Genomic DNA, 27,964 nt, shown 5'->3' on the forward strand with positions numbered 1-27,964 from the left:
ATTTCAACAGTTTATTCATGTTACAAGAATGTGAGCCAACAGCGGAGGCCGCTCACCTCAGCGGCTTTTAGAATATGCAGTAAAGAGTTACTACACAGTCCCCCAACACTCTACTGCCAAAATACCTCAAATATACTAAATGACAGTTTACTCTGTTAACATGTTTTCATGTTTGACCCTGACCGGAAGCTAGATATGTATTTGACACATATCTAGCTCGTACTTGTACCTTATTCAATCTACATACAAAATCAATAACATTTATGAAACTGGTGATATACACGTTTACGCAACTTCAGCGGTGCTGGTCTGGAGCCACGGCTGGGGGAGCAGTCGCTGCAAATTCACGCGCTCTTTTCACAAATTCGATTGCCCATTACTCACATAATTACAAATTCTTCACAATGAAATCATGTCCATGTGTTGACAAGTGTTGTCGTTGTGTTGTCGTACGATCGATATACACTCACCGAGCACCATTAGGAACACCTGTACACCTTCTAATGGTGGAGGTGGTGGAATGGTGTGGGGAATGCTTTCTTTGCACACTTTGTGCCCGTTAATACCAATCAATCATCGCTTGAATGCCACAGCCTATTTGAGTATTGTTGCTGACCATGTGCATCCCTTCATGGCCACAATTGACCCATCTTCTAATGGCTACTTCCAGCATGATAATGCACCATGTCACAAAGCAAAAGTCATCTCAAACTGGTTTCATGAACATGACAATGAGTTCAGTGTTCTTCAGTGGCCTTCCCAGTCACCGGATCTGAATCCAATAGAACACCTTTGGGATCCAATAGAACACCTTTGGGATGTGGTAGAACGGGAGATTCATGAAAGTGCACCTGAAAAATCTGCAGAAATTGCGTGATGCAATCATGTCATCATGGACCAGAATCTCAAAGGAATGTTTCCAACATCTTGTGAAATCAATGCTACGAAGAATTGAGGCTGTTTTGAGAGCAAAGAGAGGCCCAGTATTAGTATAGTGTTCCTAATAAAGTGTAGTTTAGCCTTAATCAACAGCTTATCACAATCAACATTTTCCTGGCTGAGCACAATGAAGTTGCAAATGAACTCTGCAGTCTGTATACGGTTCAACCTTGTAATTGAATATAATAGTAAAAACAGTATAAATAATTAAGTCTATACTCACATAAGTCACTTGTTGATTTTATTGCGCACAATATTGGGTGGGCTATCCTTTACGCACACAGCAGACGGGACATACAATGAAACTATATCACGTGGGTTGGCGGCATCAACGGTTATAAAATAATTATAAAATGCTTCCAGATTTGTATCTAAGTGTGATTTTGAAATTCTAACAACACTAATGTATAAAAAAACAAAAAACAATCATTGAGAAAAACGGAAGGAAGGTGATTTGGCTTTTCAAGTCATTTAAATTATATAAGTCACACGCATGTGAAAACACGCAAGGGCGCTCGTAGTGTTAAGAGTCCTGAAAGCCCCATGGCAGGAATGGAGCTCACAGAAAGCTGAATCAACATTCCTCCATGTTAACAGATCGGAGTTTTTGGAGTTACAAAAAGTTGAAAAATCTAAAAGATATCATAAGTATATCAAAGTTATCAGAGAGCTTTTTCTTTTAAATTAGTTTTATCAGGGCTCATAATTTGGAGTTTTCGCCTCTTTGTAAATATCGGTGTGAATAGTTTGAAAGGTGTAAGAGCAGTAGAGGCACAAACCCTTTACCTGTTGATCTTCACAGACTTCCTCTGTTAATATATGCACATTAATTAAACATTAATTATTATTCAATTATTAAAACAATAAAATATATAGCAGTAAGTTCTCTCTGCACGTTGTCAAGTTGGATCGGTCGTTCTAGCTTAGAAGTTGTAAGAGGAGCAGCAGCAGTGGGACGATTGGGAATAATAATAAGTATGCAAGAGAAGCAAAAATGTAATTAAGAAATGAATCATCACATAACAGGAAAGGGCACAGAGAAACAGCCACGTCTGTCATCCAATCCACCTCCTCCAGCAGTGTGGTCCAGAATTAACTTCTGCTTGGGTAGCAATCAGACCTGATATAAGGAGCCTGAGAGCGCAGCATCTACAGGCAGATTCAACCTCTGTGGTAAGACCCTCCACCTCCTCACATGACTTCACTCGTCTATGAGCTCCGTGTCTGATGACTTGAGTTCTTTTTGAGTTTACACGCCACATAGGACTTCACATAATCAGCTCTGTAGCAAGTAATGCATTCTATTCAACATTAAAGTGGGATTGCTTTTTTAAATTGTATAGATAGATAGGTAGATAAATCTGTTTCATTCACACAGTTTGAAACAAAATTGGCATGTTTATGTCAATTAACATTAAAAAAATATATTTTGGAAATTTAAAGGTGCATGCAATTATTTTTCTGGTGAAAATGGCTCTAAATTCTAGGGTGTGGGTCCTGATATCTGTTACCCAGTATTTACCATTTATATTCTTCTTTGTTGTCTTTGTTTGCTTCTTTTCTGATGGTGTTTGTAGTCGTTTGGGCTGTCACAAAAATACGATTTCATCTGGGTGGAGAAAAGAAGGTGAGACGTGGTTTGAGTGATCACATTATTAGAATACATTCTATTAAACATAACTTCTAACTCTGCTGACTGGGGAGGGGTTAGTACAGACTCAAACATGTTTGTTTTGTAATCTTTCTTTCCTAGTGAGCCGCCACCATGAGTACGGACGCGGAGATGGCCATTTATGGCGCAGCTGCCATATACCTTCGTAAGCCAGAGAGGGAGAGGATTGAAGCTCAAACCGCGCCCTTTGATGCAAAGAACGCCTGCTATGTGACTGACGTCAAGGAGCTGTACCTCAAGGGTACAATTGTTTCCAGGGAGGGTGGAAAAGTCTCCGTGAAAGTTATAACCACTCAGGAGGTAAGCCTATAAGATATAACCAAACTGCAGCTTTTTGGCAGAATTTCAACTTTGGACTGAACTCCCCCTTTAATATTCAAGTATCAAGGAGGATAGCAAAGCATTGGTACTTTAATGAAAATAAGTCAACAAATCTTGAAGAACAATTGAAAGTCATACTATCTTTGATCTACGTTGTAATCATTTCTGATGTATGAAATAATTTCTAGGGATGAAATAAGATGAATTAATGAATAAAAGCCTAACTTAACTCAGACCCATCGTTCAATGATGCCAAGTGGTGTCTTCAGATATCAGCTACATGATCGCACAGTTTGTACGGTCCAACGACCGTGAAACATCAATATTATAGCTCTGTTAAATTGATGTGGCATATTCATCATCGGAAGAATTGTTTTATTTGTGCAGTGTATTCTGGGAGCGATTAGAGTCTGGTCGAAAAGCAGGTTTAAGTTTAGGCCTGTTAAAGCATCCACTGGAGGGGGCATGTTGCTTGCAAATGTTTAGTAGGAGCTGGATTATCTAATCAGGACACGAGTCCCAGGTCTATACTGATTGGTGCTCTAGTCCAAGGTGTATACTGATTGGTGCTCTAGTCCCAGGTCTATACTGATTGGTGCTCTAGTCCAAGGTCTATACTGATTGGTGCTCTAGTCCCAGGTCTATACTGATTGGTGCTCTAGTCCAAGGTGTATACTGATTGGTGCTCTAGTCCCAGGTCTATACTGATTGGTGCTCTAGTCCAAGGTGTATACTGATTGGTGCTCTAGTCCAAGGTGTATACTGATTGGTGCTCTAGTCCAAGGTGTATACTGATTGGTGCTCTGGTCGCAGGGGGAATCTTGGCTGCAATGAGGATCATGTCTTTCACACCTGTATCTGATTGAGCAACAGACCATATTATGGTCCTCACATTCAGAATTCTGGTTGCAATTAACCCATGATGTTGATTTGAGTATTATCTAAATATCCCACTGTTTCAGACTAAAGACTTCAAAGAAGATGACATCATGCAAATGAACCCCCCAAAGTATGACAAGATTGAGGACATGGCCATGATGACCTACCTGAATGAAGCCTCTGTGCTGTATAACCTCAAAGAGCGTTACGCAGCATGGATGATCTACGTAAGAGATACATACACATCAGTCAACACCAGAAACCAAGCAGACATTAGCACACGCAATGAATCAAAAAAATAGGCATGTCAGTACATTCAAAGACACCTAAACGTCCACATTCCGGCTCATCTGACTTTGCTAATTCCCATATTTTTTCCACTTTATCCAGACCTACTCTGGGCTCTTCTGTGCCACGGTGAACCCCTACAAGTGGCTCCCCGTGTACGACCAGTCATGTGTGGACGCCTACAGAGGGAAGAAGCGTATGGAGGCTCCACCCCATATCTTCTCTGTCTCTGACAACGCCTATCAGTTCATGTTGACTGGTACGAGCTCTCATGGATGGATGGATGGATGGATGAGATACTTTATGATGATGCCTTGAATGCAATGATACCAAAACCCAGTGAATGAGTTTGAACAATATGTTTCTTTACTTGCAGATAGAGAGAATCAGTCCGTCCTGATTACGTAAGTTGTTCACTAACATCTTACTTTTCAGAAAGCGTTCCTTTTGCAGTATGTTGGGTATTATGAAGTCAATATTGAGTAACTGAGTGAGAATATTTGAGAACATTAACTTGGTTATAAAACAAGTTAAAGCAATGCCATTTTCTTTTCTTGTGGAATGAATGCTGATACGATCCTAAAACATGTGTCTAAACCCCTCTTTCTCTGTCTATAAACCAGTGGAGAATCCGGTGCAGGAAAGACTGTCAACACCAAGCGTGTCATCCAGTACTTTGCCACCATTGCTGTGGCTGGAGGTGCGAAGAAGGAAGCACCTGTCAGCGCTGGTAAAATACAGGTAAGTTGTGCTTATGTGTCACGATTTAGAGTAAATTGAGGTGAATGATTGAAAACACATAAACTTTTCTCTAATTTCCTCTAGTTTGACAGAGGATTTTGGGTGGGTATATGTGCTGTTGGGAACCAGTAGGCTCAGAGACAGCTGGGTGGAACCCTGGGCTTTAGGGTGGGAGCCAATCACATTTCTAATGAGGTCTGTACCTCACCATAGCCTCCTTCTCAGCTAAAAGCAACAGATGTTGTTGAAAGATGAAAGGAGATTTTCAGTTACTAACGCTTTAGCAACTTTGTCTCATTCAGGGATCTCTTGAGGATCAGATCATTGCAGCTAACCCCCTGCTGGAGGCTTACGGTAATGCCAAGACTGTGAGGAACGACAACTCGTCTCGCTTTGTAAGTATGAGGGAAACACTTTGGCAGTTGTAGTTTCTTTTTGTTGACTGATTTCTAACCGCCCCGCTCTACTGTAGGGTAAATTCATCAGGATTCACTTCGCTACGTCCGGCAAACTGGCTAGTGCTGACATTGAGACCTGTAAGTTGGTATTAGTCATTTCTCCATACTTATTCAACACATTTTTTTTTTTGTTGCAAAATACCCATCTCTGTCCTGTTCTCTCTATCAGATCTGCTGGAGAAGTCCAGGGTGGCCTTCCAGCTTCCAGATGAGAGGGGTTACCACATCTTCTACCAGATGATGACCAACCACAAACCTGAGCTAGTCGGTACGCCAAAGCAGAGAACAGGGAAAACTAGCTCCCAAATGAAATACTCATCCAGTCGCTGCTGCACTAAATAGAGTCAGAGATGGTATAAGAATTGGGCTTTGGTTGAGTTGATTAAATGTGCCTGGTTGGGGAAATACCTAAAACAATCCAATGGTTATTGAGCACATCAATCATGTTATTGAGTGCATCGATCATTGAGTATATCTATAGAGTACAAGTGGTCCCTTTATCGACATGAATTTGATTTAATGGACAGCTTTGTTCTCTGTTCTCCATAGAAATGACACTCATCACCACCAACCCCTACGATTTCCCCATGATCAGCCAGGGGCAGATCACTGTGGCCAGCATTGACGACACGGTAGAGCTGGTCGCCACAGATGTGAGTCACTCAGAGGGTTTTTCTTTGTACCAATAATTTGTTTTGGAGTGCCCAGTGTTACTGAATCCTCTTTTAGGGGTACATACGACATCCACAATAGTACCCTGTGTAACATTGTTACAATCCTATTGTGCTGCTACTCTACTAAAGGAATAGAGAAGTCCGACTTTTCCATCCATTTGGAGCTTACTGAGCCGTACTCTGACAGAGTGAGTTTGTCTTCAATTCCTCGCTGTTTTCTTTCCTCCTTAACATGAAATCCCTCTCTTTCAGGAAGCCATTGACATCCTGGGCTTCACCGCTGAGGATAAAATGTACATCTTTAAGCTGACGGGCGCTGTCATGCATCACGGCAACATGCATTTCAAGCAGAAGCAGCGTGAGGAGCAGGCCGAGCCAGACGGCACAGAGGGTGAGTTCCACCTCTGGAACCCAACATGGAAAAAAGAACATTTAGAAGTTGTTGTTCCACATAAAACCTTACATGAATATCTAGCCCCTCTACAAATGATTTGATATAATCTAAATATTTTGATTGATTCAAATATAAAAACAGAAGTTCTTCAGAAGTTAAATAGATTAGTTTCACTGATAAATACACAGCAAATGCTGGCTCTGGCCTGGTCCACTTTTGGATGTATAAATTGAAGTAGGGCCTGGACAATAACATGCTCCAACATGTACCTTGTACAACGTAGTCTGTTGAGTCCTTGAGTCTGTTGTTCCTCCTTCTCTGTCCTTGAGTCTGTTGTTCCTCCTTCTCTTTCCAGTGGCTGATAAAATCGCTTACCTCCTGGGCCTGAACTCAGCCGACATGCTTAAAGCTCTGTGCTACCCCAGAGTGAAGGTCGGCAACGAGTATGTGACCAAGGGACAGACAGTGCCTCAGGTAGGGCATTCTTTTTAATAACATACAGAACAACCTACACATGGTCATAAAATATGTATTTTTTTCTATATATATATTTTTTTTAGGGATAGAGACAGTAGATATTGGTAGGAAGGATGGGTGGGAGAGAGAGAGGAGGGATGACATCCAAGATATGTCGAGGGTCGGATTCGAAGCAGGAACCTGGCATGCGCATTATTGTGCTATGCCACTAAGTGCCCCTAAATCTCTAAGCGCCCCCATATCTCATGTATTAACTAGAACTATAATTTTCTACAGGTGAATAATTCCGTGATGGCTCTGGCTAAGTCCATCTATGAGAGGATGTTCTTGTGGATGGTCGTCCGTATCAACGAAATGTTGGACACCAAGCAGCCAAGGCAGTTCTACATCGGTGTGCTCGACATTGCCGGTTTTGAGATCTTTGATGTGAGTATGTTGTCAGGACAAGAAAACAAGTTGCGATTATGAAAGATTACAGCCCCATGTATGACGAAACGATTCCTTTATTCTGAAATTCCTTCAACAGTACAACAGCATGGAGCAGCTGTGTATTAACTTCACCAATGAGAAACTGCAACAGTTCTTCAACCACACCATGTTCGTCCTGGAGCAAGAGGAGTACAAGAAGGAGGGAATCGTCTGGGCGTTCATTGACTTCGGCATGGACTTGGCTGCCTGCATTGAGCTTATTGAGAAGGTAAGCAGCCTGTGAGGAAAATACTATTTAATAATGGGTGTCAAAAGCAGTTTATAGAGGTAGGTGTTAGAGACTACTGTAAGATATTCTCATAGTGGTACAACACATCTTACGGTTAGTAACTCAATATGTCAGTGCTGTCTTAATATGCTCTACTGATATACCGACGATTGTTGAGTTAAAAAACATGAAAATAGTGTCACATTAACATCCTAATTTAATTTAAATCTCTTTTTGCACAGCCATTGGGCATCTTCTCCATCCTTGAAGAGGAGTGCATGTTCCCCAAGGCTTCAGACACCACCTTCAAGAACAAGCTGTACGACCAGCATCTTGGCAAAAACAAGGCGTTTGAGAAGCCCAAGCCTGCCAAAGGCAAGGCTGAGGCCCACTTCTCCCTGGTGCACTATGCTGGCACTGTGGACTACAACATCACTGGCTGGCTGGACAAGAACAAGGACCCCCTGAACGACTCTGTGGTGCAGCTCTACCAGAAGTCCTCAGTCAAACTGCTGTCTGTCATTTATCCACCTGCTGCAGCTGAAGGTAACATTAGCATCATGTTACACGGATAATTAGCACAATCAGCCACAAATTTGCCAAATCGTCCAGTGAGAGGGCCACAATCGGGCCTGCACGTGCAGTAGAAACTTGAAGTTCATCAGAGATTAATATCATTAGTAACACTCTTTTCTTTACTCTTTGAAAAAGACACCACAAAGAAGGGAGGCAAGAAGAAGGGAGGTTCCATGCAGACTGTGTCCTCCCAGTTCAGGGTGAGCTTTTCATAGTCCTGCCTGCCAGGGTGTCTGTTGGAAATTACTATCTTTTGAAAAGTGTGTATTTCTGAATTATTTGTGAGAACACTATGGTTTGTCACCCCTCACAGGAGAACTTGGGCAAGCTGATGACCAACTTGAGGAGCACCCACCCTCACTTTGTGCGCTGCCTGATCCCCAACGAGTCAAAGACTCCAGGTACAACAGAGATAAACATTACAAACTAAACCCATGATTAAACTATTAATCATTGCAACAATTAAGCCTTTCTAATATAAATCATTTAACAGGTTTATTGAGGGGTTAAGATACACTTTGTGTTTTCCAGGTCTGATGGAGAACTTCCTGGTTATCCACCAGCTGAGGTGTAACGGTGTACTGGAAGGTATCAGGATCTGCAGAAAGGGCTTCCCCAGCAGAATCCTCTATGCTGACTTCAAGCAGAGGTACAGCACACACGCACACGCACACGCACACGCACACGCACACGCACACACACACACAGTGCCCTTCCTTGACAACATAAGCAACACCTTTCAAACTAACATATTTAACAATTCTCCCCATACAGGTACAAAGTACTGAATGCCGGTGTCATCCCTGAGGGTCAGTTCATGGACAACAAGAAGGCTTCTGAGAAGCTGCTTGGGTCGATTGATGTGCCTCACGATGAGTACAAGTTTGGACACACCAAGGTCAGGGTTAAAATTCAGGAAATGTTACCACATAACAGGACTAAAACATTAGAGATGCTACAGGATAATTTGTAAAATGTCAGCCTATATTTGTAAAAGTAGTGCAAAAGTGAAAAGTACTGCTGCTTCAAAATATTGAAACTGATGAACTAGGGATGCTGTGGCTGAATGAGGTTTAAAAAATACAGACATAGTTGCGAGGGTTCCACATCACCTCTTCAAAGGAGAACTTTCTCAAACGACCACCATAAGTATCTAGTGTTGTTGAACCTCCCTTTGAATTTCTATTGTGCCCCTTTCTATATGTTACAATGTCTAACTCCTCCATTGGACATGCTTGTTTATCTGTGCTCAGGTGTTCTTCAAAGCTGGTCTGCTGGGTGTCTTGGAGGAGATGCGTGATGAGAAGCTGGCGTCTCTGGTAACCATGACTCAAGCTCTCTGCCGTGGATACCTGATGAGGAGGGAGTTTACAAAGATGATGGAGAGGAGGTAAGGGATGGAAGATAATACTTCAAGCACTACTTATGAACCACCAATATGTAATGCATTATGAATGCAAAACTCACTACCCACAATTCCACTTTCTCCTGTCAACCAGAGAGTCCGTCTACACCATCCAGTACAACATCCGCTCATTCATGAATGTCAAACATTGGCCATGGATGAAGGTCTACTACAAGATCAAGCCCCTGCTGCAGAGTGCTGAGACGGAGAAGGAGCTGGCCAACATGAAGGAGGACTTTGAGAAGTGCAAAGTCAACCTGGTTAAGGCAGAGGCCCGTAAGAAGGAGCTGGAGGAGAAGATGGTATCCCTGCTGCAGGAGAAGAATGATCTTGCCCTCCAAATTGCATCTGTGAGTGAGCGACCAGCCTCACATGGAAACACACACTCACTCACACAAACACAAACACACACACATTGTGTGGCTTTGGACTAGAATCAGTTCATATTTGCATTTGAATGTTGAAGCTGTTTTCCTTTTCTTCCCTTATGAAACCAGGAAGGAGAGTGTCTGAATGACGCTGAGGAGAGGTGTGAGGGGCTCATCAAGAGCAAGATCCAGCTGGAGGCCAAACTCAAAGAGACGACCGAGAGGCTGGAAGATGAGGAGGAGATCAATGCTGAGTTGACAGCCAAGAAGAGGAAGCTGGAGGATGAGTGTTCTGAGTTGAAGAAAGACATTGATGACCTGGAGCTAACTCTGGCCAAAGTGGAGAAGGAGAAACACGCCACTGAAAACAAGGTCTCATATAACACATACACTACAATCTGATCAATCTGATTCAAATCTGCCAAACAATCAATGAATCCAACCATAGCAAAACAATAACCAAATCCAACTGAGTCCTGGTGTTTGTCCTGGAATGAGAAGACATGAAATAGTAGAGTTCAGCAGCATAGTACTCCCCACATTCATAGCATGCTCTGGACTCCTCTTTCTATAGCTGATATGAATTCATGGTATACACTGCCATCTAGAGGATCATTGTAGTACATTTAGTATTTGCAAGCTACATATGCAAACTGTATTTCCCTTTGTGAGGTGAAGTGACAAAAGACTGTCTCTGTTGTGTCTGTGTTCAGGTTAAGAACCTGACTGAGGAAATGGCGTCTCAGGAAGAGGCTGTTGGCAAGCTCACCAAGGAGAAGAAAGCCCTCCAAGAGGCCCACCAGCAGACACTGGATGACCTGCAGGCAGAGGAGGACAAAGTCAACACTCTGACCAAGGCGAAGACCAAGCTGGAACAGCAAGTGGACGATGTGAGTGGGCAATGCAAATAAAGCAGTGCTGGTGTCAACCAGGATTGTAAGAGTAGAGTAAAGCTAATTGTTTTACGGAAGTTAAAACACACAAGAACATGACAACCGTCACATACAAGCTGGGAATTATTAGATGGCTATAATGGTATGAAAGTCTAGGTTAGTAAAACCTGCACCCTGTTTGATGCTCTCAAAAGCTGTACTCTATTGATCTACTTTACTTAATCAACAAAGATTGTTTGGACATTACTGTTCACTGTTATTTAGATTTTGATGACAAATATGTGTGTTTATCTACTAGCTTGAGGGTTCTCTGGAGCAAGAGAAGAAGCTCCGTATGGACCTGGAGAGATCCAAGAGAAAGCTGGAGGGAGATCTGAAACTGGCCCAGGAGTCCATAATGGACCTGGAGAACGACAAGCAGCAGTCTGACGAGAAGATCAAGAAGTAAACACAAACAGATAGTTCAGTATTTATACCAAAGTGAGTCTGATAGTTTTTCCGTTGACACTATCAAACTGTAATCAACGTGTTTCTGTTCTTTAGGAAGGACTTTGAGACCGCCCAGCTTCTCAGCAAGATTGAGGACGAACAGTCTCTGGGAGCTCAGATGCAGAAGAAGATCAAGGAACTCCAGGTACAGAACAAATGTTGCAAAGGTTCAGTTGGTTTAGGCATAATTCTTAAACACCATACATGATGATGTAGTATTTTCTGTATGTTAACTGTAAGTTGCTTTGGATAAACACATCTTTGAAATATTTATAAATGTATTACAATTTGCTTAGCTCCTTTGTTTTGACTATGTTGTAGATTTCATCTCTCTGTTGGTGTTTCCCTGTTGTAGGCCCGTATTGAGGAGCTGGAGGAGGAGATCGAGGCTGAGCGCGCTGCCAGGGCTAAGGTGGAGAAGCAGAGGGCTGACCTCTCCAGGGAACTTGAGGAGATCAGTGAGAGGCTGGAGGAGGCCGGAGGTGCCACCGCTTCTCAGATAGAGATGAACAAGAAGCGAGAGGCCGAGTTTCAGAAACTGAGACGCGACCTAGAGGAGTCCACCCTGCAGCACGAGGCCACAGCCTCCGCTCTGAGGAAGAAGCAGGCAGACAGCGTGGCAGAGCTCGGGGAGCAGATCGACAACCTGCAGCGCGTCAAGCAGAAGCTGGAGAAGGAGAAGAGCGAGTACAAGATGGAGATTGATGACCTCTCCAGCAACATGGAGGCCGTCGCCAAGGCTAAGGTCAGTAGCAATGTTTGGATGGAGCTGTGTTTGTGGGGGTCAATTCAAATAAAAGTGAAAAATTAAAATAGAACGCTTGGCACTAAATAATCATGTAATAATGGTTTATGTTTCACTACCAGGGCAATCTGGAGAAGATGTGCCGTACTCTTGAGGATCAGCTGAGCGAGATCAAGACTAAGAATGATGAGAATCTGCGCCAGGTCAATGACATGAGCGGACAGAGGGCCAGACTCCTGACTGAGAACGGTACCAATGATACTCCAGATCCTATACAAGTTGAACTAGGACCAGTTTACCCACCCCAAATCCTACCCTTAACCATTAGTGGGAAAAACTAAATAAAGCTTGACACACAAATCAGAATAGTAAGCATTAGCTAGATTACTTTTTGTCCATTACAACAAAACATAGTGAGCGTTTATCTATCCTATGAGCTCATAAATATACCTGACAGTGACTCGGGTAACTTCACCTTATTCCACCAACAACAATGAACATTAACCATTAGAACTCAGCCGTCACCAAACAGAGATCCCGTTAACAAGATGCTCTGTTCCCCACAGGTGAGTTTGGTCGCCAGCTTGAGGAGAAGGAGGGCCTGGTGTCCCAGCTGACCAGAGGCAAACAAGCCTTCACCCAGCAGATTGAGGAGCTGAAGAGGCACATTGAGGAGGAGGTCAAGGTAAGGGAATCAAAATGGCACTCTCTCTCTCTCTCTCTCTCTGTCTCTCTCTCTCTCTCTCTCTCCTTCTCCATATCCCACCTCACCTGACCTCTTCTATTTCTTTCTCCAGGCTAAGAATGCACTGGCCCACGGTGTCCAGTCCGCTCGCCATGACTGTGACCTCCTGAGGGAGCAGTTTGAGGAGGAGCAGGAGGCCAAGGCAGAGCTGCAACGCGGCATGTCCAAGGCCAACAGTGAGGTGGCTCAGTGGAGGACCAAGTACGAGACTGATGCCATCCAGCGCACTGAGGAGCTGGAGGAGGCCAAGTGAGTCACACACAACCCCCTTATTCACCAGGGTTGGGGGGTATTTCATTTCTGTTCTGTCACCTGTAAGAGCCAGATGTGCAGATATTCTCTCACACAATCCCTCAGAGGTGAAGCTTTAAATCCATCATCTGTCTAACAGGAAGAAGCTGGCCCAGCGTCTGCAGGAGGCAGAGGAGACAATCGAGGCGACCAACTCAAAGTGTGCCTCTCTGGAGAAGACCAAGCAGAGGCTGCAGGGAGAGGTGGAGGACCTCATGATTGACGTAGAGAGAGCCAATGCTCTTGCTGCCAACCTCGACAAGAAGCAGAGGAACTTTGACAAGGTGTGAAATAAACTAATCCTATTTTTTTCATTCTAGCACCACTTTAAATTAAAATTATGAATTGGGTTTATTGTTACATCATATTTCTTATCCCAAAAGCTCCAACAATTAGTGGACAGATGAAAGAAAGAAGCTGAATATTAAAATCACATGGATTTCCCTAGGTCCTGGCAGAGTGGAAGCAGAAGTTTGAGGAGGGCCAGGCAGAGCTGGAAGGAGCTCAGAAGGAGGCTCGTTCTCTGAGCACGGAGCTCTTCAAAATGAAGAACTCCTATGAGGAGGCTTTGGATCAGCTGGAGACTCTGAAGAGAGAGAACAAGAACCTGCAACGTGAGTCAAACGGAAGAAGTTTTATTTGGCTCATGATGGGGTGACTTATATGATCAAGCTACATGAGTGACCATATTCTTCAGAACAATGTTCAAATTGTCATTAAATGTTTTGTATCATTTATTCTTATGATATTCATTCCTTATGTGTTCCAATGTTCCAAAGAAAATCTCCCTGTTCTGAATGACATCTCTGTTTGTATGTGTGTGTGTGTGCAGAGGAGATCTCTGACTTGACTGAGCAGATCGGGGAGACTGGCAAGAGCATCCATGAGCTGGAGAAGGCCAAGAAGACTGTGGAGACAGAGAAGTCTGAGATCCAGACTGCCCTGGAGGAGGCTGAGGTAGAAACAAATGCAGTTTGATCCTGTTCATTTGGAACATATACTCATCTTTCATTTAAGCTTTACTTTCCACGTTAGTCTCATTGAGATTAACTTATTTTATTAAGCAAGACCTGGTCCTCCTATCCTATTGGCACATCTTCATTGTATACAGTAGCAGGCCCCAATCCAGAACAACCCTTAGTTCATGAGTGCCCTTCAACTCCCCCAACCCCCTCCCCCTCCAATCAACGCGTGATTATTTATGTGTTTTGTTCAGGGAACACTGGAGCACGAGGAGTCCAAGATTCTGCGTGTGCAGCTGGAGCTCAACCAGATCAAGGGTGAGGTGGACAGGAAGCTGGCAGAGAAGGATGAGGAGATAGAGCAGATCAAGAGGAACAGCCAGAGGGTGACTGACTCCATGCAGAGCACCCTGGACTCAGAGGTGAGGAGCAGGAACGACGCCCTGAGGGTGAAGAAGAAGATGGAGGGAGACCTGAACGAGATGGAGATCCAGCTGAGCCACGCCAACAGGCAGGCAGCCGAGTCCCAGAAACAGCTGAGGAACGTCCAGGGACAGCTCAAGGTAAGGGGCTGGGAAATCAGTTAAGGTGAACATTGCCCCTAACTACAGATTTCAGATCAGATAATATGCCCCATTCCTAACCTTAACAATTACAAATAAATATACCATAATCTCACCCTGTATCAGGGGCAACTTGACGCCTAAGTCAAGAAAAAAAGTGAAAATGGAAAGGGGGATTTGTCTCTATGGCTCAGTTGGTAGAGCATGGCACTAACAACATTTAGGTTGTGGGTTTATTCCTGCTGGGACCATATATACTGAAATGTATGCAAGTCGCTTGGGATAAAAGTGTCAGATAAATGGCATATATATATATACATATATTATATTTTATATTATATATTTTTTAATTATTTGTCTATTTGTCAATATAATAGAAAACAACACAGGAATACTGTAGACCGGTCGAGAATAGAAGGGGTATGAGGGAATACAATGAATGCATCCTTTACCGTTCCTATCGCCCTACAACAACACGTTTTAATGCTCTACGTCTTTGTGAATCCCAGGATGCCCAATTGCACCTTGATGATGCTGTTCGCGCAGCAGAAGATTTGAAGGAGCAGGCAGCCATGGTGGAGCGCAGGAACGGTCTGATGGTGGCTGAGATTGAGGAGCTTAGGGTTGCTCTGGAGCAGACAGAGAGAGGCCGCAAAGTGGCCGAGCAGGAGCTGGTGGACGCCAGCGAGCGTGTGGGACTGCTTCACTCCCAGGTATAGGTGATTCCTAGGCAGTCTCATCTTACCCACAGTGTGACTTTTGTAAGCTATCTTGAAATACAATTCTAAATAATCTTTGGGTTTCCTCATACAGAACACTAGCCTTCTGAACTCTAAGAAGAAGCTGGAGACTGACCTGGTTCAAGTGCAGGGAGAGGTGGACGACATAGTGCAGGAGGCCAGAAACGCAGAGGAGAAGGCAAAGAAGGCCATCACTGATGTAAGTCCCCATATTCAAAACAATACAGTTCAATAAACTGTATTTGTCCCCAAGGTAGAGGTCTTCAAGGGTAATATTAATAATAATAATGTATCGCATTTACATAGCACCTTTCTAGACACCCAAAGTGCTGACATTGTAAAGGGGAGAACTCGCCTCATTACTAGGGGTCAGGGTTTGACATAGTGAGAGAGAGAGCAGTGTACTGCAGATGGAGTAGCATCGTATTTTGGCTATTTGTCCCGATTCCCACAACGACAGAACATACTGTTTGTTTTCGGGTCCTGTTCACGTTCGGGTCTGACTGTCCACGGGTCCATTGGGGTTCGGGTCTCTTTATTTAAAAAGAAGAAAGGGTCCGATCAGGTTGGGGTAGGAAATCAACGGGTCCATTTCGGGGTCCACATTTTTGGACCCGCAAAGACCTCTACGCCAAGGGCCAACTGTAGCTGGGCTGAGCACATGATCTATGACACATTGTGGATGAATTAAATTATTCCACAAACTACCATTTCAGGCGGCCATGATGGCAGAGGAGCTGAAGAAGGAGCAGGACACCAGCTCTCACCTGGAGAGGATGAAGAAGAACCTTGAGGTCACTGTCAAGGACCTGCAGCACCGTCTGGATGAGGCTGAGAACCTGGCAATGAAGGGCGGCAAGAAACAGCTCCAGAAACTGGAGTCCAGGGTGAGTTTGCACTTTTGTTTACACAGTCTCTCTAAATTAGCCTGAAAGAATCAACCTCTACTTCCTTCCAATAACTCACGACAGATTTCTCCACCTTAAACACACGGCTGTGTTCCCTCCATACAGGTGCGTGAGCTTGAGACTGAGGTGGATGCCGAGCAGAGAAGGGGTGTAGACGCAGTCAAGGGTGTCCGCAAGTACGAGCGCAGAGTCAAAGAGCTCACTTACCAGGTAAGAGTACCAGAAACACCTTCACACACTCTGGTACAGCCAGGCACCTGAATGCAATTGAAGTATGGGCATTGACTTCTTTCATCTTCTCCCACAGACTGAGGAGGATAAGAAGAATGTTGCCAGACTTCAGGACCTGGTAGACAAGCTGCAGCTTAAAGTGAAGGCTTACAAGAGGCAGGCTGAGGAAGCGGTGAGTCACACACTGACAGTCTATTCTTACAGCATATAAGACACATGATTTTGTTTATAGTCAACATACGTTTCAACATTTGGTATCCATATAGTTAAGCCAAAGTAATTGCTGTTAACGCATGTCTATCCATGATGACAATGTCTACCTCAAGTAACTGTTTGTAATAATTCACACAACGCTTCCTTCACTTCTGTATTACCATCATTTTAAACAAGGTGCAGTAATATAATTTCCCTTTTGATTAATTTGCTTTAACAACATTTAAAACATTGTAGGCCTCTCTCATTCTCTACCTCATTTTTCCTCTCCCAGGAGGAACAAGCCAATGGCCACATGTCTAAGTTGCGTAAGGTTCAGCATGAGATGGAGGAGGCTGAGGAGCGTGCTGACATCGCTGAGTCCCAGGTCAACAAGCTCAGGGCTAAGAGCCGCGATTCTGGAAAGGTACAAAGCTGCTGTCAACCCTATATCTGACTCATGTCCAAATATGACCTCATCAACAATACCACTTCAGGTTCAGTGTACACATAGAGGTCAATATTGACTTTTACATTCACAACTGTCTTGGAAGTCTCTGAGAAATGTATCTTTCAGGGGGGGGTAAAAACCTTCTTTTTGACATTGCACAATGCATTAGGGTGCTCATGTTCATGACAGATTAATACAAACCAAGCTGACACTCAAACATTCAAAGCTGAGCCCAGAGCCAAAGAACTGCTTGCCCTAAACAGTCTATTGTGTTCTTTGAAGTGATCTTACATAAGAGGTTCATTCATGTCCTTATTTTCTTTCTCTTTTCACAGGCCAAAGAGGCTGAATAAACAAGACCACACACTCTGCAGTGCACAGACCGTAAAAAAAACATAAAATATGATTTTCATGGTGAATTGCTGAGTATTTAATAAAAAAAACTGTCTGGACAATTCCTTTGTGACTTTCTGGATTTATTACACAGGCTTTCTCACACCACAGCAAACCCCATTCTTGAGGTAGCTTTTATGATGAGCAGATTTGTAAAATGATGTATAGAGAGTGATATCAACACGCAACACTACACCTCACATTCCAGGGTTTTTTTCTGCACATAGAATATTTGGGCCTTAACATTTTTTTCGGCACACGTAAGTGTACAAATACGGAGAGGGCAAAGGACATGAATGTCACCACTTCTTCTGACAAACATCTGCAATGTAAGTCGCTTTGGATAAAAGCGTGAGCTAAATAGCAGATATAGTGCATAACTGACCCAGGGAGCATCTCTGAAAATGATGCACTCCTACAAAACGTGCGCATGAGCTGGTGCCTGGGGCTTACAGACAGAAGTTCAAGTATTTCAAGAAGTCCCCAAATAGGACTTATGTTGAGTTTGCTCGAGGGAAAGAGACTCTTTTGGACAGGTGGTACTCAGCGAGTAAGGCGACTGAATATGCTTCCCTTCGCGAGTTACTCTTGTTGGAGGAATTTAAGAACTTTCTCCCAGAGCGTTTGGTCGTGTACCTCAACGAGCAGAAAGTGACGTCTCTCTCTCGGGCAGCGGTGCTTGCAGACGAGTTTGTGTTAACACACAAAACTGTGTTCTCAACCCCTCGCACTGATAATAGGAGTGTTGAAATTCCTTCTACTTCCCAAACTAGTCGGGGTCCAGCGGTGAGTCGAGGCTCGAAAGAGGAGCGTGCGTGTTTTTATTGCCATAGGGTAGGACACGTTATTGCTGACTGTCTCCCTTTGAAAAATAAACGGTCATCGCCACCAAAAAAGGCGTTAGTTTAATTAAAACAGTTAAGAAACATTTAGGAAACGACTGTTCTGACTCCAACTGTGTTCCTGTTTCACCTGATCCCACCTATCAGCCGTTCATATGTCAGGGGTTAGTTTCGTTTACCGGAGACCCGACAGATCAGAAACCGATTCAAATTTTAAGAGACACTGGTCCCTGATTCTCTGGGATGTGTTGCCCCGGTCTGAGCAGTCTTACTGTAGTTAGAATGTGTTGCTGCAGGGCATTGAAATGGGTTGTGTGCCTGTGCCTCCACACTAAGTTCACTTGGTTTCGGATTTGGTTAGTGGACGTTTCAGAATAGGCGTGCAGCCGCAGCTTCCCGTTCATGGTGTGTCTATGATATTGGGAAATGACATAGCGGGAGGCAGAGTGATGCCGGTGTTAGAAGTATTATATACTCCTGACGCACAGTCTTGCTGTGACGTTTTAGCCGTGGAATTCCCTGAGGTTTTCCCTGTTTGTGTGGTGACGCGTGCTCAGTCACGTAGATAGGGCGACGTTATTGGTTTGGCTGACACTGTGCTCGCCCCAGTCTTCTCCCGTGAGAAGGCTCAGTTTCCCACGCCTGTCCTCTGTGTATCCCGACACAGAGAGTGTCGTGAATCAGGAAGTGCCTGATAGTAGTGAGATGAAATTACTAGTGATGGGCAAATTAAGCTTTTGTGAAGCACTGAACCACTTGAGCCAATTGTTTCGAAAATGGGTTCATTACTCGAAGCTTCAGTTACAGTGACCTCTCCTGGCGAAGTGCAAGGCTGCAGTCAAATTAGGCAGGCTAGTTGGTGGACAGGAGGCTTTTAATTACACGCACGCACGCACGCACGAACACACACACACACACACACACACACACACACACACACACACCTCAATGAGCAGTGTTGGAGAAACTACTTTACTTTTGTAGAAAATATCTTTTGTTCTGAAGCATCTTTGCTTTGGTCACCCTTGGATTTAAAGTATTGTAACGACCCTGTGAAAGGCCCGTTAGCAATTCCGCCAAGGGAGTTACCGCTCTTGGTGTTGTGGCTCGCGCGGCCGGTTTGGAAGCGAAAGATTGCGAGTTCGATACCCGCTTAAGGCAAGCTGCTCTACCCCGCCGTTCGCTACAGTATCTTTGCTTTGATGCACACACACACTAAGACTGAATATCATGTTCTATTTACAAATAAAGATTGATGAATGTGTGTATTGTGTTATTGAGGAGAGAGTGCTGGGGAAAATATGGCATAGGTTGGGTGTGTTTGTGTAACTATGGCAGGGGGTGATTATGTGGGATGGGGAACACTCAAAGATTACAAGAAGAACACTCAGAGAATACAAACGCAACAGCAACAACGCACCTACTACGACAATCCACAAATTGTGCATTGTTTAGAGCGGTTATAAAGTGTTGAGGCACTCAAATTCAAAACTGTCGCAACCTATCACCTGTCAGAATCGAGACGAGGCAGTGCCAGTGAATCACCTGATTGGACCGCGAACCAGTCAGGTGATTCATTCAGGCAACGAAGCAGTTGCTGCTTCGGACGTCATATGTCACGTGATTTTTTTCGCACCAAAGCAAGCTTTGAAGCAGTGCTTCGATAAAATTGTTGGTCAGTGTTTGAAGCACGTATCGAAGCTTCAGTGTCAAACTGCCATCACTAGAAATTACCCGTTACACGTGTGAAGCTTATAGCTGCACAAACGGAGAATGTTAGCCTCGTGACATTTTTTACCGCCGCTATTAGTCCGGAAGAAGCAAAAACTAAGAAGGTGGCTTACTTTCTCGACAATGGACTTTTGATGCGTACGTGGAAGCCCCGGGCTGGTACTGATAATATCTGGAGCACGGTCAGATTGTGGTTCCCCGAGCATTGCGTAAAAAGATGTTGTCCCTGACCCATGATATCCCGTGGTCTGGTCACTTAGGGATTACTAAAACATATGATCGCGTCCTCCATCATTTCTTTTGGCCTGGTATGAAATCCGATGTAGCTCAGTACTGCCGTACTTGTCATACCTGCCAAATGACCGGGAAACCGAACCAGATCATTCCTCCTGCTCCTCTCCACCCTATTCCTGTTATGGGAGAGCCGTTCGAGCGAGTGATTGTGGATTGTGTTGGCCCGCTACCAAGGACAAAGTCTGGTAATCAGTTTTTATTAACAATTATGTGTTCTGCTGCTAGATCACCAGAGGCAATCCCCATGCGTAACATCACTGCTAAAGCTGTGGTTAAAGTGCTAATTAAGTATTTCTCCACTTTTGGCCTTCCAAAAGTAGTCCAAACGGACCAAGGAACACATTTTCTGTCGCAGTTATTTAAGAGGGTTTTACAGTCTCTTGCGATCACTCACAAGATTTCCAGTGCCTATCATCCTGAAAGCCAGGGTGCCTCGGAAAGGTGGCACCAAACACTGAAGTCCATGTTGCGTAAATACTGCATGGACACTGGGAAGGATTGGGACAAGGGTGTTCCGTTGGTATTGTTTGGTATCCGTGAAACAGTGCAGGAGTCGCTTGGTTTCAGCCCCGCTGAATTAGTTTTCGGACATACAGTCCGAGGTCCCTTAAAGGTGCTGAAAGATCAGATAATGTCGACTGACTCTGGCTCCAAAAGTGTGTTGGACTATATTAGTCAATTCAGGGAGCGGTTGCATGATGCATGCGCTCTAGCTAAGGAAGCGCTTTCTTCCTCCCAAAAGAAAATGAAACGTCATTTTGATGAAAAGGCTGTTCATCGCTCCTTACAACCAAGTCTTAGTTCTGTTACCGATCCCCGGATCCTCACTCTGCACGATTTTCAGGTCGCTATTTGGTTGAGAAAAAACTCAGTGACACCGACTATGTTGTGCAGACTCCAGATAGGAGACGCGCGTCTCGAGTCTGTCATATTAACATGTTGAAGCTTTATCATACCAGAGATGTTCCTCCTGTAAACTCCATCGATAAGATGTCCGGGCCCGCTGTCTCTTCGGTGGCCTCTGACGCGTTGGTAGCTGATTTTAACATTGTTAATGGTCTTTATGAGGATGGCTTAGTGTTGCGTAATGCGCCCCAGCAGTGCGCGCGTTTGTGCAACACCGAAATGCTGTTGTCTCTCCCGTCTCACTTAGAGCATTTGGATAGTGAACAAATAGCCGATACTCTAGTTTTAGTAAGCGAATTTCCCTGCCTATTTAGTGATGTCCCCAGTCGCACTACTGTCCTGGAGCACGATTTGGATGTTGGTGATGCTGCCCCAATCAACCAGCATGCGTACCGTGTAAACATGTCGAAAAGGTCGGTCATGAAACAGGAGGTGACTTTTTTTTACTGGAGAATAAGTTGGCAGTACCCAGCTCCAGTCCGTGGAGTTCTCACTGTATTTTGATCCCTAAGCCTGATGGTACAGTTAGGTTTTGTACTGATTATAGGAAAGTGAATGCTGTTACGGTGCCAGACTCTTTTCCTTTGCCTCGGTTAGACGACTGCATAGACACTATTGGTTCAGCTACATTTGTCAGCAAGTTAGACTTGCTTAAAGGCTATTGAAAGGCAAGTTCCACTAACTCCTCGTGCTTAGGAGATTTCTGCTTTTGTAACCCCTGACAGTTTCCTGCAGTATACTGTTATGGCGTTTGGAATGCGCAATGCACCTGCCAGGTGTTTCGAATTGTACCGCTTTACCTGGACGATCTAGGTGTCTACTCTGCCACCTGGTCTGAACATCCGAGTTCTTTGAGAACTGTGTTTGAGCGTTCGGCTAAGGGGTCATTGACCTTGAACCTCGCCAAGTGTGAGTTTAGGAAAGCTACGGTCACATATCTTGGTAAACAGGCGGCGCGCGGTGAAGTCCGTACACTTACTGCCAAGGTCTCCGCTATAACATCTTTTCCTCCACCCACCACCCGACGTGAATTGCGTAGGTGTCCAGGCATGGCTGGATATTACCGCAGTTTCTGCAGAAACGTTTCCAGTGTTGCTGCACCTCTGACCAGTCTACTCAGCCCGTCTGTATCTTGTTGTTGGTCAGCTGAGTGTCAGAGTGCGTTTGACGCCATAACAGCGCTGCTTTGTAGTTCTCCTGTTCTAACTGCCCCGGATTTCCGTAAACCATTTAAATTAGAGGTGGATGTAAGTATGGTTGGTGCTGGTGCTGTCTTGCTGCAGGAAGATGCAGATGTTTATTGATCACCCCGTCTGTTACTTTTCACACAAATTCAACGACTGTCAGTCTCGGTACTCCACCATTGAACAGGAGACCCTCGCTTTATTGCTCGCCCTACAATATTTCGATGTTTATGTTGGTTCTAGCATTCTCCCTGTCTTGGTGTATACAGACCACAATCCTTTAGTTTTTTTTTAGATAGGATGTACAACCACAACCCCCGCCTCATGTGGTGGGCATTGATGGTACAAAGTTACAACTTTTGTTTTGTTGAGAAAAAAAAATGACATGACCTAAAAATTGTTTGTACATTTATTTTGTATCGCAATCCCTACAGGTTTGCTCTTTATGGGTGGGAGTGTTACGTCCCCACATTTGTGTGCGTTTGTCTGTTTGTTTTTCCCTCTGTCTCTCTCCCAGGTATTGGTTCATCCCCCTGTCAATCATCGTTTCATCCGTCAGTCCCCCTGTTGTCCTTCGACCAATGATTTCATCTGGCGGTCATCCATCGTCCAATTAGACCGTCATCCGTCTCCGTTTAAAACTCCCGCGCACTCTTCAGAAAGTTAGCGGTTTTTCTGTCATTTGTTGCATTATAGAGTTGGTGTAAAAGTGTCTGTCCTACCATTGTGTTCGCTGCCACACCTGTCGTTGGCCCCAGGGGAGGGCGAGGTAGGCAGGTAAGACGCCCATGGGCTTAACCAAACCTGCGTGATGGAGGTGTTTGTTATATACATTAGGTTAGTTTCCCCAGGCGGGCGCCACCTCTTGTTTTTTGAGTCTAGAGTAGGCGGGCAAGACTTAGTCAGATAGCAGACATTTCGTTGTTAGAGCAGATAGGATTAGAATATTAGCTTGGGTGTTATTTTTGTTTTCATTTATTTGGCGCCGTCTGGCGTCCTCCCCTTCGTTCCCTCTCTATGTTCCCCCCGTGTTGTCTGGTTGGTTGTAATATTGAATAAATCTGGCTTGTTGTTGCCATTTTACTCAGTCGTCCTAAGTGTGTGTGTGTTGCACTACCACCGCACCAGCAGTCCTCAGCAGCAAATACAGACACTGTACGTTTCTCCCCTTTTATATCGCTAGACGTAGTATCTAGGTTCAATAACAAACGTAACAATAGTATTCTGTTCGTTTTTGCTTTCTTTTATTGTAATAATAATTGATATTTTGTTGTGGCTTCAAGTTGCACTGACTTACGCCTTCAGCAGTTTGTCAACGTCTATGTAATTATAAGCCATTAAACAGTAAACTGCCAAATGAAGTATGTCTTCAGCAGTTTGTCAACATGTATTTAATCATAAGCCATTAAACAGCCAGATGAAGTATTCCCACCATGCAACACACATAGCGTTCAGACATTTATGGGCCAGCTATAAATAGAATCCACCGAGGCGGGAAGGGATGACTGGGGAGAGACGTGTGCGTGCGTGTGTGTGCGTGTGTGTGTGTGTGTGTGTGTGTGTGTGTGGTCTTTTATTATTTGGGTTAGAGTCTCAAACACCCGGGGAAGAGGTATTCTAAGGTAAAAAAAAACTAAATTGCTGTTAATAATAATAATAAATAAATGCACTCTGACCCTAAAATGCACTGTGACTTTTATTCTTTTTTTATGCCTTTTATGCTTTTTTAATTATAAATAAAAAAATAAAAAATGCTCTTTCCTTTTTATCTATTTTATGTCAAGCACATTGAATTGCCTCTGTGTCTGAAATGTGCGACACAAATAAACTTGCCTTGAATGAATGAATGAATCTCTCCCTTTCAGACGTCTGTTCGTGGAGCCCTGCCATCCTAAATGAGATTCTTACTGACGTGGTATTTTAATGGTTGAGTCAAGTTACAGAAAATGCTGATGTGAGCCAACAGAGGAGACCTCTTCAACAAACTCACGTTGTTGGTGATAAAACCACTATGTGACCACACCACCGTGGCTTTTACAGCCCCATTAAACGTAACTATGCGGTCCCTAAGATGCCTAAAATGCCTAAAATATACTCAATGACAGTTTAATCTGTTAACTCAATACAGCTGGCAGCTAACAACATATCCAGGATTCTAGCATGCAGTTAAGGCCCAGGCCTGTCATCTTAAGGGCCCTAGGCAGGGACGGACTGGCACAACAAAAGGGCTCGTCGGCCCAAACACATACTGATGTAATTAGGAAAAACACAAACCTGCCATATTGATATATACTTGAATAAATAAATGAGTAAGGAAATACAACATAAGGAAATGAAGACATTCGAAATGAAGACATTTGTATTCATATATGTTTACATTTATATATAGACTTTTTCTTCACTCATTCACATCTTCATTGGGTGAAAGTGGGCATGACAATGTCTAGTCCGTGGAGTCTTATCCAGGCAGCTTAATCAAACTAGCAGGAGATTCTGAATGATGGATGAATGGATGGATTGAACTTTAATTTTCATTCATCTGTCCCATTGTAACCATAGTGACTTTCTGACAGCTCATGTTTTGTCCAGACAGATCAGTGTGAGCGGCGTCGCGCTATCAGGGGCCTTCAGATTAACGGAGCGGGGAGAATGCACTGTGACGTTGATCAGCCAATGGGGTGTTAGAAACCACGCACTTACGTTTGATTGACATCTCATCTCACTATGATTGATGTAGATGATTCAAATTACCTGATCATTAAAAATGGAGTGCTCTGGTTGAGGGAAACATTTAAAAAAAATAAAAAAATAATTATGGCTTTGTATTTGTAAAGTGTTTGATTTTATATTTTGAATTATAGATATTCATGTGGGAGAAAAATGAAGTGAAATCATGTGTGGGTTTTCTACATGTATGTTGCCATGAATTAAATGTTAGAATGCCATTTTATTTTTGCTGATATTGTTGTTATTGATTCTGATCTGTTTCCAACTTTTGACTGAACCCAGAACTTCAACAATCAAAGCTAGGATTGTGTGTGTGTGTGTGTGTGTGTCAGTGTATCACTTTAAAAAGTCACCAGCTCACCCCTGGACCAAGTCTGTAATCACAGCTCTTACTAGGCAGCTTACAGAGACGCCAAGGCAAAGCTTCATTCAACCTCATTTTGATCCAACAGGTGATCATCACTTCAATCTCACAACCTATTATATCACATACATACATATCCTACACATTTGATATCATCTAACAAACCCAAGCTCTTGGCCTTGAGCTTCAGGTCAAATGAGTTGGTGGTGATTTGGGCTCAGGGGCACAGTGCTGGAGAGGGGAGACAGTTTTACAACGGACAACATCATCAACACCAGAGGCCCGACTGGAGCTTCACAGCACTGTAAAGTCCGGGGGTGAAGCTGGTGACACACACACACACACACACACACACACACACACACACACACACACACACACACACACACACACACACACACACACACACACACACACACACACACACACACACTGTGTATATTGATTTCAGGGCACCATTAGTGGCGCCTCGATTTGCTGCTCCTCCGCCCACGTGAGTGCAGGTGAGACAGCGTCACAACGCAGGGGTATTTTCACCTGATTTACCTGTTATTTCGTTCGTTTTGTGCCGGCTGAAAACAGAGCTGGACTTTCTCTCTGTTCCGCAGTGTGTCAGGACATTTTCTATTCTAAAAATAGAGTTGCTAAAAAGGAGGTACGCATATGCCTCAGGGCTGATCCCTAAATAGCCATATTCCGTGGTGCACAGCTCAAATGGCAGCAGAACTGGTTTGAAACCCATATCTATAACCCGGGGGTGGGAACACTCCCAAATGGAGCCCCCTGCTACTGCATCTGACATTTAACCAAATTAGATTAGATTACTGGAGGGACATTTCAACAGTTTATTCATGTTACAAGAAATGTTGATGTGAGCCAACAGCGGAGGCCGCTCACCTCAGCGGCTTTTAGAATATGCAGTAAAGAGTTACTACACAGTCCCCCAACACTCTACTGCCAAAATACCTCAAATATACTAAATGACAGTTTACTCTGTTAACATGTTTTCATGTTTGACCCTGACCGTAAACACAGTCATCAACAGTGCCCTCCGGAAGATTTGGGATGTGAAGCATGTTCTTCTTTTGGCTCCATAGTCATAAAAGTCATTTAAAATCAAATGTCTTCTACCCAGATACAAACATTGGAGCTGCCCGACTGTGTATCTGAGCAAATTCTGAGCAAATCCATTGAGAGTATTTTTTTCGATAGTAGGCCCGTCAATAAATCCTTTCAAGCATAACTTGCTACTGAACTTTGAAGTTTCTTTGAAGGTTCTCTGACGAGATTATAGAACTGTGACGGTAATCGGGCTGTGACAGTTGTAGGTCTACTGTTTTAAAACACAATTTTTTTTAAATTAAAAATTATACATTTTTATGAATTATATTTTCAAGTAGATATACTTTACGCAATAGCAGTAGTGTAAAGATAAAAGATTATGAACTGTTTTGCTACTTTCCGTGTATCAAACTGTCTCCTCTAACGAACGCTCTCTCCCTCAAAGGGCGCTCTCTTGTCCTTCCAATCTTGTCCAACCAGGCATGTTCATTTGAGAACCAGTACGGCCAGAGAAAATATTTCCATTTGTTTTTTTGACAGTGTTACAGTGTAATAAAGAAATAAGAGAAATACCATGCAAAAATCATGCATTGGTTGTGTTTGTCAGGACTTAAGAATCATCAGTATATCACATGTTTTATTTTGAAGGGCTTACATATTAAATATCATATTCACAGATATAATTGATAAAACTTTTTTTATTGATTTTATATGTAGATTGAATAAGGTACAAGTACGAGCTAGATATGTATTTGACACATATCTAGGTCGTACTTGTACCTTATTCAATCTACATACAAAATCAATAAAATGTATGAAACTGTGGTGATATACACGTTTACGCAACTTCAGCGGTGCTGGTCTGGAGCCACGGCTGGGGGAGCAGTCGCTGCAAATTCACGCGCTCTTTTCACAAATTCGATTGCCCATTACTCACATAATTACAAATTCTTCTCAATGAAATCATGTCCATGTGTTGACAATACAAATGTTGTCTTACGATCGACATACACTCACTGAGAACTTTATTAGGAACACATGTACACCTTCTCATGGTGGAGGTGGTGGAATGGTGTGGGGAATGTTTTGTTGACACACTTTGTGCCCGTTAACACCAATCCATCATCGGTTGAATGCCACAGCCTATTTGAGTATTGTTACTGACCATGTGCATCCCTTCATGGCCATAATTTACCCATCTTCTAATGGCTACTTCCAGCATGATAATGCACCATGTCACAAAGCAAAAGTCGTCTCAAACTGTTTTCATGAACATGACAATGAGTTCAGTGTTCTTCAGTGGCCTTCCCAGTCACCGGATCTGAATCCAATAGAACACCTTTGGGATGTGGTAGAACGGGA

At 43.6% G+C, this 27,964-nt stretch overlaps 1 protein-coding gene across 1 annotated transcript; it reads left to right on the top strand.

The window, feature by feature from the left end:
- Positions 1-2,520: 2,520 nt before the first annotated feature.
- LOC310802626 (myosin heavy chain, fast skeletal muscle-like) lies at positions 2,521-17,471 on the top strand. The gene is made up of 40 exons (XM_083667098.1): positions 2,521-2,566; positions 2,693-2,911; positions 3,895-4,038; positions 4,202-4,358; positions 4,476-4,503; positions 4,723-4,840; positions 5,143-5,235; positions 5,313-5,376; positions 5,468-5,566; positions 5,848-5,951; positions 6,225-6,363; positions 6,722-6,840; positions 7,120-7,269; positions 7,370-7,540; positions 7,783-8,086; positions 8,252-8,316; positions 8,430-8,517; positions 8,648-8,765; positions 8,891-9,014; positions 9,370-9,506; positions 9,616-9,871; positions 10,019-10,261; positions 10,603-10,779; positions 11,081-11,226; positions 11,326-11,416; positions 11,627-12,016; positions 12,139-12,265; positions 12,583-12,701; positions 12,814-13,010; positions 13,153-13,336; positions 13,501-13,666; positions 13,885-14,009; positions 14,269-14,577; positions 15,087-15,290; positions 15,391-15,516; positions 16,034-16,204; positions 16,331-16,435; positions 16,533-16,628; positions 16,944-17,075; positions 17,435-17,471. Exons 2-40 carry the CDS (start codon positions 2,705-2,707, stop codon positions 17,450-17,452), a joined length of 5,811 nt encoding a protein of 1,936 aa, XP_083523224.1. The 5' UTR covers positions 2,521-2,566; positions 2,693-2,704; the 3' UTR covers positions 17,453-17,471.
- Positions 17,472-27,964: the final 10,493 nt, after the last annotated feature.

Source organism: Argentina silus (genome assembly GCF_951799395.1).
Source record: "Argentina silus genome assembly, chromosome: 3".
In the NCBI taxonomy this organism is placed as follows: Eukaryota; Metazoa; Chordata; class Actinopteri; order Argentiniformes; family Argentinidae; genus Argentina; species Argentina silus.

Coding starts and splice junctions, on each gene's coding strand:
- LOC310802626 (XM_083667098.1), top strand. CDS start 2,705: ATGAGTACGGACGCGGAGATGGCCATTTATGGCGCAGCTGCCATATAC. Junction 4,504..4,722: donor AATCAGTCCGTCCTGATTAC/GTAAGTTGTTCA, acceptor TCTATAAACCAG/TGGAGAATCCGGTGCAGGAA. Junction 8,766..8,890: donor TATGCTGACTTCAAGCAGAG/GTACAGCACACA, acceptor CTCCCCATACAG/GTACAAAGTACTGAATGCCG.